General features: G+C 40.7%; 1 protein-coding gene across 1 annotated transcript in view; it reads left to right on the forward strand.

Annotated features, from left to right (window-relative positions):
• The window catches only part of LOC126235427 (hematopoietically-expressed homeobox protein hhex), a 419,468-nt gene that overhangs the window by 34,869 nt on the left and 363,732 nt on the right, over positions 1-20,867 (forward strand). Inside the window, exon 3 of the mRNA XM_049944151.1 lies at positions 18,113-18,269. Coding sequence (XP_049800108.1) covers positions 18,113-18,269 — 157 coding nt within the window. The remainder of the gene's footprint in view (positions 1-18,112; positions 18,270-20,867) is intronic.

Raw genomic sequence — 20,867 nt, forward strand, 5'->3', positions numbered from 1 at the left:
TAATAATATCATAACAGATCAATCACACCTCAGAACTGTTGCAGCTTCTTTCAATAATTTCAAGACCTTCAATAAAGTCATCTACCTCAAACGTACTTCATAAATCATGATCCCTTACCAAATACATCATTCAAAGCTCTCATAGTATCACAATGGTTCCGAAAAAATATGAACAGTTCACAAAGTACAGACAAAATACAATTTCATAAGTGTGAAGTTATCCAACTGTGTAATTACGTAAACATCTGTCACTGATTTAGTAAAATAAATGTTTGTCTCTCCCAGTTAAATGATCAGATAGCTGTGTAATTTATGTGTTAGAGAAATATGGTACCGATGTGTAAAGTTGTATAAGCAATTACCATATTAGCTAGGGCTCCTTGTGCTTGCCAAACACATGGTACACAAAATAAGTGTGTACCCCCCTGAGGATTAACGTAAATATACCCTCAGGTGTTACAGATTGCAGCAATGGAATGAAATGTATCACGGAAAACTTTCTTTGTAATTCAAAAATCTTTAAAAATAAATGTTTTAAGTACAAAATTAATCACTCAAATACGTGTACTGTAGCGCTAAACTGTGCGTCTTGTTGTAAGATAATCTCTGTGGAAGTGTCGTAGTTATCGTCCTCCGAAAACTAAGTTCTGCAGAAGTCAATGTACTTACCTCATGATAAACAAAGTGAAATGCTTTGCGTATAGATATCTTACTTATTACGCTTATTGCCATGATGAAGAAAGTACTGTGCTGTAACATATTGTTGTGCTATGGAAAAGGCTGTCTCATTGTAGCTATACCACAAAAGTTACTACTAAAACATGTTTTCCTTTCCAGAAGAATTCAGAAAACTGTGCAGATATAAAACAGAAACACCGCAAAAGCAACATTGTAAATTGTCACTCATTAGTAGCGTCGTGATAAAATCGTGTAGCTGTCACATAAACTAACCACTTTGTCATCTGGTATCTCACAGAAAGTACTTTAAATCCAGAATGTATTTTCAAGTAAACCAAAATGTTGCATCAAAATCTCATTAGCAGTACCAGTATATGTTCCAAGTATATAAGCCTCATAGTCGTTACGTAATCATGCAACTAACAAAGCAAGAATGTACAAATAACAACACTGTGTCGTCTGTTCACTATAACAATGCATTCGTAAATACTGTCTAAATATGTTCCCTAGGTTCTAGACTGGATAGTTAACTTCAAAACATTGTTGCATGTTAACAAAAAAATGGTTCAAATGGCTCTGAGCACTATGGGACTCAACATCTGTGGTCATAAGTCCCCTAGAACTTAGAACTACTTAAACCTAACTAACCTAAGGACATCACACACATCCGTGCCCGCGGCAGGATTCGAACCTGCGACCGTAGCAGTCGCGCGGTTCCTGACTGAGCGCCTAGAACCGCTAGACCACCGCGGCCGGCTGCATGTTAACAGTTACTCAGTGTGACAACGCATACTAGTCACGTGAAGTGAAAGGTTTTATGGCAAAGACAAAGTTAAAAAGCAGATTTTCTTTCAATAAACGGTTTTACATGCAGAGCTCCAGCTTCAACGGAATTATCATGTGGTATATGGTACATCGGTAAAGAATACTCAAATTTTTCTCAAGGTTAGCGTCTATGTTATTTTTTTCTGGGCCTGCCGGCGCACGTGGCTTCCTGCGGTGCGAGTCATTGTCTGTCTCTTTGTTGTCGCGTGCCGTTGCTGGGATTTGGAGATCTAACTCCTACAAATTCACCTTGCCGAGAGGGCCCTGCCCTGTTTGAATCCCGCCAGTTCTGATGCAATTCAGGTCTGTCGTTACGATCATATCGTCTGTCGTCATTTCGGTAGATTCCATAGTTTCTTTTTTGTCGGTCACGTGGTGGAGAATTTCTCCCTGAATCGTAACTGCGCGCTGGACCGTTGCGTCTATTCTGTCTCCCTTGATAATAATTATTTTGGTTCCCATATTGTCTGTTTCTCTGATTGTCTCTGTGATAGGCACTACCACGGAGAGGTGATCTTTCCCTGTAATTATTACTACTCTGCCAACGGTTGTCATACGGGTGGTGTCTGTTTTGGTCACGATTTGTGTTGTGAGAATAGCCTTGTCGTGTCCAGTAATTATTTCTTTCATCTCGGAATTGCGACGGATGTGACCTGTAATTGTTGTGTTCCTGTTTTCGCGTTCCGCGATAGTGTCAATTTCCAATTCTTGTAAGAGTCCCTGAAAATCTTCAATATCGTCTTTGCAACGTCCTGCCAAAATAATATGTCGTAAATGTTCAGGTAATTTGATTAAGCAAATGCGGATGAGTTCTGAGGGGCTGTATGGGTTTGACTGGTACTGATTCTTGTGCAACATTTCTTCAAAATATTTCACAAGACTGGAAAATTCAGATTGTTCGAAATGTTTCATCATTATGATGCTATGTTTTATTCGGTCTTACGTAGCTTGAGACCAATATGCTGAGAGGAAGGCATGATAAAATTCTCCTTCACTGTGACAATCGTGAATGACCGATCGCATTCTTTCAGCTGGTTCATTCTCTAAGAAGCCACACATAAATTCTAATCTGTGCTCTAATGACCAGTTGGGAGGAAAACAATGAGAGAATTGATGGAGTCACGCTTGTGGATGAATGTCGTTGCCGGAATTCTTAAATGTTTTGAATTTACGTGTAGTAATGAACAGCTTATAGTCAAAATCATCGTGTCGGCGAGTAGCATATCGGTCATTGTTACGTCGTGTCGGCGGTTCCATCTCAAAATTCGGTGCACCTTGCCAATTTCTTTCATAATTTCGGAAATGCCCTGTGTTATTATTTTGTGGCTTTTCCGTATTTCTAAGTCCCTCTTCCCGTGTTGGAGCGCGAGTGTCCTCTGAAATATGTAATTTTTGTATTACTTGTGCCAACTGATCTTGTACTTCCCGGATTTCCCTTTTGTGTTGCGTTTTAATTTGATTCTGATTTTGTCTGAATTTCTTAATTTCTTAATTTGTTCATACTCTTCTGTGTCAGTGATGGCTACAGGTCTTGTGTCATTCAGATCATCATCTACCTTTGCAGATAAGTTAGTGAACTGATCCGAAAGTTCGGCTACTTTCTCCGATAGTGTACTTATTTCCTCAGTGTGTTTTTCTGAACCAAGTTTCAGAGTGTCCATTTGTGTTGAAATCGTATCTACTGTGTCCTTTAAGTTTTCCTGAGTTTTTTCAAGTTGCGTAACCGAATCGGTAGATGCAACTGAGTCAATTTTAGCTTGCAAGGTCTCATGATTTTCATGAACAATAGTTTGCAGTTCTTTTATGGCTGCTCCGTGATTCTGTAATGTATTTTCATGCCGCGAAAAAATAGGTTGGAAATGCTCACAAATTTGTGTTTTTACGTCATTACAGACTTTTTGACATTTCGATTCGATTTTATGTAACTCAGTAGTTAAATCTTAACGTGTTTGTTCAAGCGTATGTTCCACTGAGTCTAACTTTTAAAGCTTTTGTCCCATTTGTTGCATTAACTGTAATAGCAATGCACTGGTGTCTGAAACATGTTCCTCGGTGCTTTTCGGCAGTGAAGTTGCACCGGCAACATTCACATTTTGACAAGCTGAAAATGTGTCTTGACTTATTTGAGAAAATGGTGAGGACGCAAAACCTGAATCTGCAGTATTTGCACGATTGTGTCCTGTCATTCCCGATTCCTAAGGCGGGCTGTTGCAGACCGATCGATCGATAATGCTTCCCTGTTCACTAATTGTTTCACTGTCTACACCGTTGTTTGCCGCCCGCTCCATTTCCCTATGCACAATGACAAAATTACTATGTTGAACATTAGTTAATTCATTACACGGTGGCGCTAACACACTGCTTTTGTCTTCACTGTCATTTCTCAGTTTACTTTGGAGCCTAGTATTACGCTTTTCACACGCCATAATTGTCACGATATTTCACACGATAACACAGAAAAGCACAATTTGAAGAGCAAAAATACTTGGTGCAAATCTACATGCATGCCACAACTGTTTTACTGTACAACAGGGAATGACTGCGACTACAAAGGAGATTCTCTCTACTATTACGCGCTAGCTATAAACAAAAGCTACACTAATTACACAAACTACAAGAAAAAATCAGAAGATTCCAGTGAGGTATCCTCGGCTAAGGGTCGACATATGAAACGTCCCCTTAGAACAATTATACATGACTGTGCTTAAACTGACACACAATATTTTTAGCGCATCGCAATCTGACTTTCAAAAATCCCTACAAAAGAATGGCCCTGACTAACATTAACCTATACGTTTCACAAATCACTCACCTCACAAAAACCTTCGTTACTCGAACTACTGCAATACAGCGAGCGCCACTACTGCCAGCTAAATAAAAGATTCAAACTACTGAAGGCACTAACTACTGATAGGCACAGTTAGCAAAAGAAAGAGTTTGATAGAGAACAAACAATGTATTTACCTTAATATTGTTCAAAAGTCATATTATATATATATATCCGTTCATGACATCCAGTCTTACAAATTTACTCTTTCTTAATGAGACACGTCCAGATCGTCCGCTCTCAAAATTCCACCATCTCTCCCCCCACATCCACCACTGCTGGCGGCTCACCTCCAACTGCGCAACGCTACGCGCTGTTAACATCCAGCTGCCCAACACTACAATGGCAGACAACAATGCAAACTAGCCACAGACTGCACACAGCACAGCCAGTGATTTTCATACAGAGCGCTACGTGGCGTTACCAATAAGAAAACCTAAACAGCCTACTTACAATCTCATCTCCTCTAAAACTCACCTGCTCGCTGCTATGCCTCTAATAAAAATGTCCTAGCACTACACAACTGATTAGCGACCAAGCGCGCCACAGATTACGTAAAACAGAATCAAAGAGCTTATCCACAGCTCGTACATCGCGCTCATGCATCTTTGTCCAAGTACAGTAAAGGTAAAATACTTACAGTGGCTGAAAAACTTATAATTCTATCATTTTTATCGCGGCCTAATAGCGTTATCAATAGTGGCTGGTTGCTGTTTCTTCTTTGCAAGAAACAACTTGTATTTTTACACGTTCTCAAAATGTCAGTTTTCGACAACATAAATTTGAATGAAATACGATCGCCAAATTAATGTTACTCAGCAATTGCTCTGAATAAGTAACTGCGCACATTAATCAAAATACTCTGTTTCAAAGGGCTTTGGTTCGATGCTATTTGCAGGGTTTAACGGCAATATTATGATTGGAAGTCGATTCGAGAGCTACATCATGCGTGAGAATAGCAACACACAAACTATTATTTGGGCTGGCATTACAAAAAAATTTATGAATACAGGAATTCTAATAAGAACCGCGTACATTCTTAATGCATTTCAGTCCACAAACTATAACAGTACAAACGCACATAAAAACGATGAGCGTGGGAGGAATATATATATTGGCTCTGAACACTACGGGACTTAATATCTGAGGTCATTAGTCTCCTACAACTTAGAACTACTTAAACCTAACTAACCTAAGCACATCAGACACATCCATGCCCGAGGAAGGATACGATCCTGCGACCGTAGCAGTCGCGCGGTTCCGGACTGAAGCGCCTAGAACCGCTCTGTCTTCGAGGAATCACAGGAAGAATAGCGCCAGGGTTTTGCTACGAATGCAGTATTTAGCTTCGTACTACATCGCGCGCAGGCTCGCTTTTCACGGTGACGGTTGCACAAGTCTCCTCTCTGCCAATGTCCCTGTACAACTGAGCTCTTGTTCCAACCTCAACAATCGTTGACGTTTCGTCGACCGTTGTCTCAAAGGGTCTTTCGCATTGCCTCCCGCCACCCAACCCAGTTTACATCGAAAGAATGTTCTTCCCAGAGGAAATGAAATGCTATAGCTAACAGGAGCAAGCAGTAGTAAAGTGCCAGGCTAAAAAAAAAAGCAGTTTATTTCTTTAAAAATAGCACTGTGAATATTTATGTAATTCTTTAGCTGGTCTTTAGTAACTCTGAGAAATCTCAATAAACGCAAACTAACAATACAATTTTAGAATTAGAAATTGAACGATTTCTCTGATGACGGCAAACTAATAAGATTCACTAAATGCGAACAAATGAACAATAAAATTTCAGAATTAGAAGTTGAACATTCAGCTGAAGACCAGGGAGCCCGTGCGAAAGTTTCTCCCTTTCTTAGTTTTAAATCATGACAGTATTTGGAACACGTATAGTCACTGGGATAAGGGTAGTTGTGGGAATGAAGAGAAAACATTTATATAAATGAACCGAACGACGTGAAATAATAGTCTTGAATTTATGATGCATCCTTATAAGCACATTTATATGTGTCCAAATATCGATCTGTGTTACAACTGCGTCAGAAAACATAGCGACAGGAAAATAATCAGAATCAGCAATCCTAAAAGAAAATGTTCGAATGTGTGTGAATTCCTAAGGGATCAAACTGCTTAGTGGGCAGCGCAATCCGTGTCATGAAGCTTCAAACCGCGCGGACACTCGGCGCGGCCAATCCTAAAAGACTTAATACTTGCAATCCATTCTGATCACATCTCTCTGAGGCAGTTTTCCGCACTTTCTTTTTGTTCAGTAGTTAATCTTCTCCCTCTGAATCTTCGGTGTAACATATCAGCAAGATAATGAAACGGCTTTAGAGTTTTTTCCTTTCGCTTTTTTATTATCTTCTTAAAGGAATCCGTATCAGGACTTTCTAAAAAATCGATGCATAGTTCGACAACTTGTGCAGTATTTGTGCTGTGTGCTTGAAGAATTGTTGGCTTTTTTCACTAATAAAGTAGTCGTAAGAATGTTTTGGTGTTTTGAATAAATTAATTGTTGCAATTGTTGTGTTTGATGTAACTCTCCCTGCTACTCTATACTGTGCAATTTTCTTCATCTACTGTAACCTACAGTCTTCTGAATCTGCTTATTATATTCATATCTTGGTCTCCCTCTACTATTTTTACCCCCCACACTTTCCTCCAATACTAAACTGGCGATCCCTTGATGTCTCAGTATGTATCCCTTCTTCTAGTCAGATTGTGTCTCAATTTTTTTTCTCCCCGGTTCTCTTCAATACCTCCTCATTAGTTACGCGACATACTCATCCAGTCTTCAGAATTCTTCTGCAGCATCACATTTCAAAAACTTCTACTCTCTTCTTGTCTAAGATAAAGGTTTATAGTCCATGTTTCACTTCCATATGTAGCTACAATCTACAGAAATACTTTCACAGAAGACTTTCTGACGCTTAAATCTACACTCGACGTTAGCAAATTTCTCTTATTCAGGAACGCTTGCCATTGCCAGGCTACATTTTATGTCCTCCCTACTTCTGTCATCATCAGTTATTTTGCTGCTTATCTATTAATTTAATTGTCTCATTCCCTAATCTCATTCTCTCAGTATCACCTGATTTAGTTAGACTACATTCCATTTTCTTGTTCTGCTTTTGTTTATGTTCATCTTAAATCCTCCTTTCAGGACACTGTCCATTCCGTTCAGCTGCTCTTCCAGGTCCTTTGCTGTCTTTGACAGTATTACTCGTACAATGTCATCAGGAAATCTCAAAGTTTTTATTTCTTCTCCCTGCACTTTAATTCCCACTCCAAATTTTTCTTTCGTTTCGTTTACTGGTTGCTCAATGTACAGATTGAATAACATCGGAGATAGGATACAATCCTGTCTCACTCCCTTCTCAACCACTGTTTCCCTTTCAAGAATTTACATTCAACTCCTTAATTTTCAATAGGAAAAAAGTTCATAAAAATCCAATTTTACGCACTGGGTTAACATTTTTGAAAATACCCTGGTTTACGTCAGTCCTGGCATATAGGAAATGCAGACATTTGCTCCAAGTGCTGTTGAACTCCGGCAGCTGCTTGCTGTGTCCAAGTCGCACATAACCAGCGCCAACCGCTGCCGTTGGATGGCCATTCCTACAAGCGTAGTAATATTTTTATTTATTTATTTATTTTTGAGTCATTAGTCTTCTGACTGGTATGATATGGCCCGCCATGAATTCCTCTATGTCAGTCTTTCCATCTCAGAGTAGCACTTGCGACCAACGTCCTCAATTATTTGTTGGAGGTATTCCAATCTCTATTTTCCTCTGCAGTTTTTACCCTCTTCAGCTCCCTTACATACCATGAAAGTTATTCCCTGATGTCTTAACAGATTTCCTACCATCCTGTCTCTTCTTCTTCTCAGTGTTTTTCATATATTCTTTTCCTCGCCGATTCTCCTAAGAACCTCCTCATTCATTATCTTATCAGTCCACCCAACTTCCAACGTTATTCTGTGGCAACACACCTCAAATGCTTCGATTCTAACTTTTTCCGGTTTTCCCACAGCCCATGTTCACTACCATATAATACTGTGCTCCAAACATACATTATCAGAAATTTTTTCCTCAAATTAAGGCCTATATTTGATGCTAGTAGATTCCTCTTGGCCTGTTTTAAAAATGTGTTTGTGGATATATTGCCCTGCAATATGTCACGTCCGGCTTTGAGGTGACGTATAAACACGTATTCACATCATTACAACTCTTGTTAGAGGGACAAACCAGCCACCATGGACATTTTAATAAAGTGCTGCCCACTGTCTTACAGTGTTCGTGAGCGGTTTGCAGCAGCATTGTAAGGATATTGCTCAAGATATAGGGGCAGTCAAATGAAGAAGAGACTGAAGGAAAAAAGTAAGTAAAGTCTTGATTATTTCAAAATTCATCACCATACCTGTTAATACATTTATCCCACTGTGAGACAAATGGTCAGTACCTACAAGGAGAAATGTTTGAATTTGACTACTGTATCATGATTGTAACAAGGCGCGCTCCTCTTCGTCCGTAGAAAATTAACGTCCACAGATATGTTTCTTGAGAACTAAAAAAATATGGAAATCTCATGAGGAGAGATAGGCTACGTGTGGAGGATTGTGAAGACTTCCCAGCGAAACTTCTTGAGTCTACTCGAAACAAGTTTGGCAACATATGGGCGGGTCCACATCGCCGTCAATTTGCATCGGACGAAGAAGTGCACGCATCGGTATAACCATGGTCCCGTAGTGAAACTAATGTGTACCATCTATCCACATCTACATCTACTTGGTTACTCTGCAATACACACATAAGTGCCTGGCAGAGGGTTCATCGAACTATTTTCATACTAATTCTCTATCATTCCACTCTCGAATGGCGCGTGGGAAAAATTAACACCTAAATCTTTCCGTTCGAGCTCCGATTTCTCTTATTTTATTATGATGATCATTCCTCCCAACGTAGGTGGGTGTCAACAAAATATTTTCGCATTCGGAAGAGAAAGTTGGCGATTGAAATTTCGTAAATAGACCTCGTCGCAAAGAAAACCGCCTTTGTTTCAGTGACTGCCACCCCAACTCGCGTATGATATCAGTGACACTATCATCCCTATTGCGCAATAACACGAAACGAGCTGCCCTTCTTTGCACTTTTTCGATGTCCTCCGTCAATCCTACCTGGTAAGGATCCCACACTGCTCAGCAATATTCCAGCAGAGGAGGGACAAGTGTAATGTAGGCTGTCTCTTTAGTGGGTTTGTCGCATCTTCTAAGTGTCCTGCTAACAACGCGCACTCTTTGTTTCGCCTTCCCCACAATATTATCTATGTGGTCTTTCCAATTTAAGTTGCTCGTAATTGTAATTCCTAGGTATTTAGTCGAATTGACAGCCCTTAGATTTGTGCGATTTATCGGATTTCGTTTAGTACGCATGTGGAAGAACTCGCACTTTTCTTTGTTTAGTGCCAATTGCCACTTTTCGCAACATACAGAAATCTCTCTAGATCATTTTGTAACTGGAATTGACAAAAAAAAAAAAAAGTTCAAATGTGTGTGAAATCTTATGGGACTTAACTGCTAAGGTTATCAGTCCCTAAGCTTACACACTACTTAACCTAAATTATGCTAAGGACAAACACATACACCCATGCCCGAGGGAGGACTCGAACCTCCGCCGGGACCAGCCGCACAGTCCATGACTGCAGCGCCTGAGACCGCTCGGCTAATCCCGCGCGGCTGGAATTTGATGGTCTGATCATTTTACTAGACGGTAAATTACAGCGCCATCTGCAAACAATCTTAGGGGGATGGTCAGATTATCACCTAGATCATTTATGTAAATCAGGAACAGCACTTGCGGAACGCCAGATATCAGTTCTGTTCTTCTCGATGATTTACCGTCTATCACTACGAACTGTGACCTCTCTGAGAGGAAATCACGAATCGAGTCCCCCAGTGAGACGATCCTGCATATGCACACAATTTGGTTAACAGTCGCCTGTGAGGAACGGTATCAAAAGCCTTCTGGAAATCTAGGAATATGGAATCGATCTGAGATCCCTTGTCGACAGCACTCATTACTAAATGGGAATAAAGAGCACAAGAACGATATTTTCTGAATCCGTGTTGGTTATGTATCTGAGGCATTTTCTTCAAGGTGATTCATAATGTTCGAGTACAGTATATGCTCTAAAATCCTACTGCAAATTGACGTCAGTGCTATGGCTCTGTAATTCAACGGGTTACTCCCATTTCCTTTCTTGAATGTTGGTGTGACCTGTGCTAGTTTCCAGTCTTTAGGAACAGACCTTTCGTCAAGTGGGCGGTTGCATATGGTTGCTAAGAAAGGCGCTATTGTGTCTGCATACTCTGAAAGGAACCTGATTGGTATACCATCTGGACCGGAAGACTTGCCTTTCTTAAGTGTTTTGAGTTGTTTCGCAACGCCTAAGACATCTACTTTTATGTCACTCATGCTAACAGCTGTTCTGGTTTCGAATTATGGAATATACACTTCGCCTTCTTTCGTGAAGGAATTGCGGAAAACTGTATTTAGTAACTCCGCTTTAGTGGCACCGTCGTCGGTAACATTTCCATCGCTATCGTGCAGTGACGGAATTGACTGTTTTTTGCCACTGTTGTACTTTACATACGACCAGAATCTCTTTGGGTTTTCTACTATATTTTGAGACAATGTTTCATTGTGGAAATTATTAAAAGCATCTCGCATTCACGTCCGCACTAAATTTCGAGCTTCCGTGAAACTTAGCCAGTCTTGGGGATTTTGCGTTCTTCTGAATTTGGCATGTTTTTTTCGTTGCTTCTGCAACAGTGTTCTGACGTGTTTTGTGTACCATGGTGGATCAGTCCCCTCTCTTATTAACTTACGCGGTATGAATCTATTTGTTGCTGTCTATAGTGTATCTTTGAATTTGAGCCATATCTGGTCAACACTTACATAATTAGCTTGAAAGGAATGGAGACTCTCTCTTAGGAAGGCATCAAGCGAATTTTTATCTGCTGTTTTAAACAGATATATTTTGCGTTTATTTTAGTGGTTTTGGTTGATATGGTTTTGGTCCTCGCTACAATGACCTTGTGTTCACTAATCCCTGTATCTGCCATGACGCTCTCTATTAGATCAGGATTATTTGTGGCTAAGAGGTCAAGTGTGTTTTCGCAGCCATTTACAATTCGTGTGGGCTCATGAACTAATTGTTCACAGTAATTCTCAGAGAAAGCATTTAGTACAATTTCGGGAGATGTTTTCTGTCTATCACCGGCTTTGAACATGTATTTTCGCCAACAAATCGAGGGTAGATTCAAGCCTCCACCAATTATGACTGTATGAGTGGGGTACTTATTTGTAATGAGATTCAAGTTTTCTTTGAACCGTTCAGCTATTATATCATCAGAGTCGTGGGGTCGGTAGAAGGAGCCAATTATTATTTTGGTACGACTGTTGAGTATAACCTCTGCCCATAGTAATTCACCTTCACTACAAGATAAACTACTACCAACAGACACACCTGTTCGACAGTAGATGACGATCCACCTTTGTTTAATAAATCGTTACAGAGCATTCATATTTTGACGATGTTCCTTTGAAAATTGCGTATCTTATGTTCATCAGGGGAGCTCTCGGAATTAATATGTTGTCCGGCGAGCTTTATTTGAAATTTCATTTACCCGTTTATTTTGTTCCTATTACGTTTTGAAAGTCCATCTTTTCATTTTTGCGTTTCTTATGAGCTTAAATTTTGAACATTGTTAAAATATATGGCATGATTTTGAAAAAGATGATGTTGTTACCTATAAGTAAAATATTAAATATTTCATTACTCTTGGCATAGAAAATGTGTTTACAAATGCGTTATACGTCTATGTCACACTGCAGATCCGAAGATAACAGCAAAATACCGTTTAAACTGGTCATCAGTTCAAAATAAGTATTTAAATGCTTTCTTCGCTCTGAAGTATTTCTTCAAATATTACTTATAAAAGCGTTAATTATCCTATGAAACTGGATTTGTTTGTTTCGTCAGTAAGCGGCAGATAATTATATAATTGACATACACAAAATCATGAAACTTTAGCACCAAAACTTACGCTTAAGAATTATGTAATTGTTTTTTTTCTTTATAAAATACGTTTGTCCTCTGATCATTTCTTTCTTAGTAAGTGTTAACTCAGACTTCCTGTAATGATGTATTGCAAATTCATTGCGCCGATGAAATCTCTGTGAACTGTTGGAGAAGAAGCTAAGTCTGTGACTTGCTCCCATACTAGATGCTGTGAAATTTGCATTGTGACCTGATTACGGTCAAATACGTCTTATCAAAAATGTTGATATTTGAACTGCATCGGTATGAGAATATAAAACCAGTCAATCTTAAGAGGAGTGTTTAGTATGAAAGTGATCATTTTCAACCAATGGTAGAGGAAAAGGTGTAAAAAATGGGCACAGATGTAATTAAGGGCACCCCTCACGAAGAGGATATGGGAAGCGCTGCTGTGTGGCAACCAGGACTGAAAACGGTGCCTGTTGTTGGTGGACAGTAGCAGTGAATAGTTGGAAGCATTGTTTCAAGCAGTGTAGTGTATTTGTTCAGGGCTACAAACGTTTGGCAGGCATGTGAAATAGTTTTCTTTTCACATCCTTCTGATTAGTTGAAAACAATTTCTCAATGATATCCGGAATAACGGAACCCTAAGCTACTTTTAGAAGCAAGTTCTACGTTACACACGGTTTTAGATTAGACGTGATAGTGGCCATGTTCCTTAAGAATGGTTGGTGTAAATATGGGCCCATTGGGTTGGTGTAAAAATGGGCCCCTATTTAAGGAGGGCCCATAATTACACCACCTCTTCTCTTAAACAATGTAAAGCATTTAAATAATTTTACGGGAACATGGTTAGTCGAATTTTATTTAAAGTTCACGTATACAACTCACACAGCAACAAACAAACAAATATAAGGCAGTCTGTTTATTGCCATACGCGTTTCGCTTCTTTTATTTGCGAAGCATCATCAGTGGCCTGAAATACATGTTTCCTTTTATGCATACAATAAACGTATTATGTGGTAGATATAATATGTTACTATATTACATTTGTCGTGTTTTTCTTGTCTTTTAAGTTGGAACAAACTTTTGCAGCGCAAATTCCGTAATGTGAACTTATCGTAAGTAACACCGAACGAAAGAAACTGCCTTCAATTAGTTGCATACACGGTACATGCCTCCACGAATTTAGAGCAACTAAGGGAAAGACGGAAAACAGTAAAAAATGACGAAACAAATAGAATTTTCAAATTTCGATAATTGACCCTAGTGCTTTTGTTCGTCTTTGCAGAATGCCGAGAACGATGAAGCGCTATGAATGTAAGAACCAGACACATCAGTGGAATAAATCTCAGATGGTACGTGCCATAGCAGCTGTGAAAGCAGAGGAGGTTTTTGTCAAAGGTGGTGCAAGAAAAATCGGAGTGCCTCGTGCCACTTTGCAGAAATTTATAGAACCTGATAAATTCCCTGAGCAAGTGGTTCAAGAGACGAAGCTTGGAAGGAAACTGATTTTAAATGCAAACCTCGGTAAACAGCTAGTTTGTTATCTCCTTGAGATGGAGCAAAAATTCTTTGGGTGCACTTTGGCGGATCTGAGAAGAATGGCATTTTTACTTGCCCAGAGAAATAGTTAGACAATCGCTTTCAAAGGAGGAGAAGCAGAACGAGCTTGGGCTGATCTTCTTGAGAGACAAAAGGATCAACTGTCAATTCACAAAGCTTGTGGAGCTTCATATACCAGAGCCTTAGGCTTCAATAAAGAGAATGTGATGATTTTCTTTGATTTATTGGCAGACGCTTTCAATAAACACTCATATCCAGCACACCGAGTGTATAACGTGGACGAGACAGGCCTGTCCATTGTCCAAAGCAAAATTCCAAAAGTGATAGGGACGAAAGGGAAGAAACAAATTGCAGCTCTAACGTCTGCAAAAAGAGGGGCTACACTCACAGTTACCGCATGCATGAGCGCTTCGGGAATGGTTCAAATGGATCTAAGCACTATGGGACATAACATCTGAGGTCACCAGTCTCCTAGACTTACAACTACTTAAACCTAACTAACCTAAGGGCATCACACACATCCATGCCCGAGGCAGGATTCGAACCTGCAACCGTAGTAGCAGCGCAGTTCCTGACTGAAGTGCTTAGAACCGCTCGGCCATAGCGGCCGGCCGCTTCGGGACATTATGTCTCGCCAGTGATAATTTTCCCAAGAACCAATATGTCCCAAGTTCTAATGAGAGGCTGCCCCCCCTGGTGCAATTGGTAGAGCCCATCCTTCAGGATAGGTTCAAAACAATTTGTTCACAGAATGGTTCGATCACTTCATTAGGGAAACATGTCCGGCTGAACAAGGCCTGTTCTCCTCATCTTGGATGGTCATTATAGCCACGTTCGAAATCCAGATGTGACTGACTTGGCGAAAGAACACCACGTGACTTCCTCCACATTGCGCCCACAAACTGCAGCCTCTAGATAATATATTCATGGGACCTCTGAAAACGTACTACAGCGAGGCAGTAAGAGTATGGTTGAATCCAATGGGCGTTCTCTCACGCCTTACGACGTTATGGACGTTTTTGGCCAAGCCTACCTTCGTACCCAATCAGCTGAGATAGCAATAAACGGATTCAAATTAACTGGGTTATACCCTATGGACCGTTATATCTTCACTTATGCTGATTTCAATGCTGCTGAGTTGGTTGTAGGAAAAACTTACTTCACAGTGGAACATAGGCGTAACGTTTCTGAATTACATGCTCCTGTACTTGCTGTCTCTGGACCATCGACGTCGTCTGCTGCTTCTTCGAGTTATATTGGTACACAGTCACGTCAAGCTCTAGCTATGCCAATTGGTGAGGCCATTGAAACACCGGGAAGTTCTCCAGACACTTCAACAAATGCAGTTTCACCTTTCGATGTATCACCTGTCCCCAACATTAAGAAGAGAACCACAACGCGGTGACGAAAAGCAACAACAGCCCGCCACATCACTGGAACGCCAGATCAGTCGACAAAGTCGTTTGAAAAAAGTGCTGTCAAGTACCGGTCGTTGAGTTTCTCTGGGGTTAGAGGAGCAAAATCCAAAGGCCTTCAAAAAAAGAAAATTTCTTCCACAAAACTACCTGATCCATCATCGAACGCTTCAGGCTCCTGCAGCCCTCATCTTGTGGACAGCGATAATGACCTTGATGTGAACGATGGGGATACACCAGACTCGAGCGATGCAAGTTGCATCTTTAGTGATGAAAAGTTCTCTCAAGACAGGAGAGGTGTGGATTAAATGTGTTATGTGCCAAATGTGAGCACACTTAGAATGTGCTGGCGCTGAAGGAACTACTTACGTTTGCGATTACTGTAAATAATTTCAGATTCCATGCCTGTAGGTACGAAAGTTGCTTTTTGTAGTCTAGTCCACCATTTTGTATTGTTTTAACTCATTTCATTAAAATATTTCAAAAGATTTCTTGCACATTTTTGTGGATGCCCGTATTTGCACCCCCTTTTTTGCAGTTCCATTTTACAAGCTTTTTGAAAATCTTTGTTTTCGAATATAAATAATGGATACTAATCATTGTTTCGCCTCTCATCATTTCTTAAACTTGTTATAGTTGTTAAAGAAGGTGTAAAATCTAGACTTTTTAGAAAAGATAGTACCGTACCTTTAAGTCAAAAACAAAAGAGGGTGTCCATATTTACACCTTTTCCTCTATTTGTCGAATGGATGAAGAGAATTATGTTGTTGACATAATTGAGTTCGAGAATATACCACGATATTCCATCGAGAACAAGTTAATGTTTTCTCGTAAACCTGATATGAATAGGACTTCTGGAGGAGTCATACCTCGAACTTTACTGGACGACGAGCGGAGTCAACAATATATGCAGATGATTAAGGTGGGTATATTTATTGGTTGTTAATGAGGAACAACGGATCTACAATCGCGTTTTCCTGTTCAGAATATTATACGCTTATTCCCCCGCTGATACTCACAGATATGCCATAACTCAATTATCTATAGTTGTTATCTTTGTGCCGGCCGAAGTGGCCGTGCGGTTAAAGGCGCTGCAGTCTGGAACCGCAAGACCGCTACGGTCGCAGGTTCGAATCCTGCCTCGGGCATGGATATTTGTGATGTCCTTAGGTTAGTTAGGTTTAACTAGTTCTAAGTTCTAGGGGACTAATGACCTCAGCAGTTGAGTCCCATAGTGCTCAGAGCCATTTGAACCATTTGTATTATCTTTGTGGTTACTGAACTGAGGGAACGAGGTTGTTAGAGAAGGCAACCGCATATTCCATTAAGCAACTGACCGTCTTGTCTCAGAGTGGAATAAATGTATTAACAGTTATGGCGATTACTTTTGAAATGATTAACTGTTTACCTACTTTTTTCCATCTGTCTCGCTTTCATTTGAATGCCCCTAGTACAGTGTGATTCTGTTGCCCCTACTTACGGGTTTTATGCAACCCACAACACCAAATATCACACGCAAGGTTTTGATATTCTCTCGCTCGCTATGCGCGAACTAGTGGTACTTCAGAAAAAAAAAATGAACAAGATCTTTTTGTACGAAATTTGAACTAGTCAAATTTTGTACTGGGATATAGTTTTCGAATTATTCCAGTTAAACGTACAAAAGTGAGCCTCAAACGCGTTTTACTCGAATAAATCGAAAACTGTCGCCTCCAAGGAAATGTATTCTAGTACAAAATTTAACTGCATTAAATTGTGTGGTTTTTGAAGGTGCTGTGGGTTGCGTAAAACCCATAGGTAGGAGCTGCCGAATCACCCTGAATAGAGTCTAAGAGTTGATTATTTGTAACTCAGTTGTTCAGAAAGCAGTTTTCATCTCAGAAACGTTGTGATATAAGAAAATTCTCCAGTGTAACGAATGTCCATCAAACTCTGAGGCTAAAAATGAAATGTACCTTAACACAAATTCCAATGAAACAGCACCTAAAACAACATCATCAGGAAACAGGTACAGGTCCTACAGCCAAAAATAGGAGAAGAAAAAATCGCTGTCGTATTATTTTACTGTTAGGTGACGGCTATGAAGTTCCTTCAGCATGCAAAGTGGAGCTCCTCCAAGTGCGCCGCTTCCTCGGGACTGGGAGTAATATAGTATTTATGACGTCCATTTGTGTGTGTTACATCTTGAGACACGCTGTAAGCTTAGACGGGATTCAGCCTGTTTTCCACTGAGGAGTTGCTTACAAAGTCGCTCTCCCTCCCCAACCGCCAAGCGTAAGTGGGTCGCCTTAGTCAGGTGACAAGCGGTGCCGAACCGCGTTAATGCCAGGGGGGCGTAACCTGCTTTGTCGGGCCTGCGGAACAAACAAGCGCGTTTGTCACGCGCTGCGAGCGCCGCCAATGGCGGAAGGCAAACACTTTATCTTGCCGCGGCCATCCCCTCCACAGGCGCGCGACCACGTGGCGCGGCCGCCTCCTCCGACCCCGCCTCGCGTGCTCCCCCCTCCCGGGGACGAGTCCTTTTCCCCCTCCTCGCGGCCGCGCGGCGCTTTATTCCCTTTTCGCAAACGCGGCGGGCGCCGATCCTTTAGCATAATCGGCGGTGGGGTGAGGCGGCGCGGGCGCAGGCCCCGCCCCGTCGGCGCTCGGCGCATGCGCGGGGCGGGCGCCATGCTCGCGGGCCGTCGCCGGTACCGCTGCGGCGCAGTCGGCATTCGCTCCGCGCCCGCTACTCAGCTTGCAGCGTCCGCTGCCCGCTGCTGTCCGCCGCATCGTCGGCGCGTCTTCTGCCTCCACGGACCGGCCCGGCTTCGCTCCGGGCACAGCCGCAGGGGTGGATACTCCGCCGATAGACCCGTCGCACGCGAGGTCCGCTGCATACTACGGCTCCAAGGTACCGAACTCAAACCGCCGTTAGCATTTTTTGCCTTTTATGTACAATGCAAAAGTTTTAACATGAGACTGAGAGCACCGAAATATTTTTTTTAATGCTACATGGGAACGAAATAAAATGTATGTTCAATCTTGTGGAACTTTAATAGATAATACTAAACGCTCAAATGCTACAGTTCATCCCATTTTAAGCTTAACTTATTGTTTTTAACCAGACACATTTCGCTTTCATTTACAAAGCAGTGATCATTCTGGTAATATGGTATAATGTTACATAATGTTTCTAAATTTGCTATTTATACTTTAAAAACAGTTTTCATTACAAATTTTGTGTAAAACATGAAAAACTGTTTATAATCTACAAACAGAAAATGTAGAAACATTTTCATCTTCTTTTTTACTTCTTTTTCTTGTGCCTTTGTCCCGCTTCGGCGCTGGGTCGGCATGGTTATTAACGTGTGGTTGTTTAATTCAAGGGATGGCCAGATGCCCTTCCTGTCGCCACCCACGTACCCCTCCCCACCACTCCCCCTCCCCCAGGAGGAACATGTGTGCCTAGTGTTGTAAAACTACCGTAGGCTACCTTAAATAAGCGTAGACTACGGTAGTTTTCCTAGTACCCTTGGTCAGTTAATACCGCAACCGCGTTACCTGTGCGTTAGGCGTGTTGCATACCTGTGGGGCGCTACCTCATTTAGATCGCTTTATTTGCGTAAGCAATTAGCGCCTTACTAGATTCCCTTAGAAACCGGAAGCTGTGGAGCGTCTATAAATAGTGTAATGGTGTATAAAAGGCCGCGTAACCTACAGAATATTTTTGTTCTACATAGTTATCCCCCTCTCTGTTATTTAAAAATAAGCTGTACTTATAGCAAAACTGAAATTTTCAGTGTTTAGTTCAGTTTCTATTAGACATTTTCTGATGTGTAGTTTGGAATAGAGAGGTGTTGTAGTGAAATAAGAGCCAGATTTATCACATAGCGCTAGAAAAAACAAATTTCCTAAGAGAAAGTAAAATTAAAAAAAACATAACAAACATCGTATCAATACTTCCTATAGCTTATATAAAACATGTTTCTGTTATTCATAAACAACTTTCGTACTTAATAATAATAACAGGAAACTTGCCTTTGATCATGAAGTAGAGCGTTCCATTCAATTCAAAAACCCAAAAACAATTACACAGACAACTATATGTTTCTGCACGTGCATTGTACTTACTTCCATCAAAAGTAATTTTCTTTGATTCCCTAAAAGTGCACAAGTTACGAAGTCAATTAATTTTTGTTACTTATGGAATTGTAATGACGTAAACTACACAAAGAACTAACACTGAGTTATGTGCGGTTCCATTATGTGCAAAACAAACAAATAAAAAACAAAGCTAAGTCGTCAGCTCTCAGTTTCTCTCACACATTCATCTATTTTCTTTCCCTACCAACGCTACCAATCCTACTGGTAATCCTACTATTTACTACGTCATTGGTGTACTGTACCAAAACCACCAAAAAGTAATTTTGACAGACCAGAACTCTATGTGTATCTCAACTGTCTGCGAGTAAATTCATACATTTGAAAGTGAGCGAAAGTTTTCCAAACGTCTGCGAATCGTGTAAGTGAAGTGAGACTTCGGTATCCGCCCGGTATTCACTTAGTTATGTGTTGGGAAACCACCTGAAAAACCACATCCATGCTAGCTGACGCACCTCCGCGTCCCGGAAGCGGTGCATTAACACTCACGGCTAACCGGGCGGGTAAATGCAGAGATATATTTATTTCCAGAATGACCACTGGAGATGCTTTCTAAATAGGGTAACAGCGAAACGCCTCTAGGGAAAACTCTTATTTTCAGTAACCGTAAGACGCGAAAACAGTAATAATTAGTATTTAAAAGCCGCTGTGGAAGATAGCCACGCAAACAAACACAACAAGAAATATTTCGACACACTGTTCACCGACACACGCATCATCAAATAAGAAAACTAGGTGAAGTGTCTTGACAATAGCAGTGCCCGAAGACAAATGCTAACATTCTTTACTAGACTTCACTCAAACCCCAAAAAAGCCGTAAATGTGGATATCAGTGAGGTTAATATAAACAAGACCTGTATGTATTCGGTTGAGGAGCGAGCTCTTTTCATGTTTGAATGATTCTGGTTTTGCGTTAAAAGAAGAAAAACAATGCGTGAAATTGCTTAGTTATTATTTTCTCATGATCTAAGTATTTTGCCATTTTAAACGATTTTTTGTGTGAAGTGTTTTTCACGACAGCAACACCCGGCTCCTTAGTAGAAACTGTCCTTTTGTATTTTATACCCTCTCTTGTACTGAAAAAAAAGCCTGTTTAAGCTTCTGTCGTACGAGCATCGCTTCTTTCACATCTGCATAATCAACAGTAGCGAACTGAGGTCACTGAAATATCATTTCGTGTTACAAAATTTCGTGTTGAGCGATGCATACGAAAAAACTGTACTTTCGATATCTTCTAATTTTTACACTCTCAGTCTGTTTCAACACACAACAGAACTCGAAATGATTTAAACATCAATTTCACTGTTGGCGACACATAATTCAGCGACTTCGACTCATCCAACCATGA

Source organism: Schistocerca nitens, chromosome 2 (genome assembly GCF_023898315.1).
Source record: "Schistocerca nitens isolate TAMUIC-IGC-003100 chromosome 2, iqSchNite1.1, whole genome shotgun sequence".
Taxonomy (NCBI): Eukaryota; Metazoa; Arthropoda; class Insecta; order Orthoptera; family Acrididae; genus Schistocerca; species Schistocerca nitens.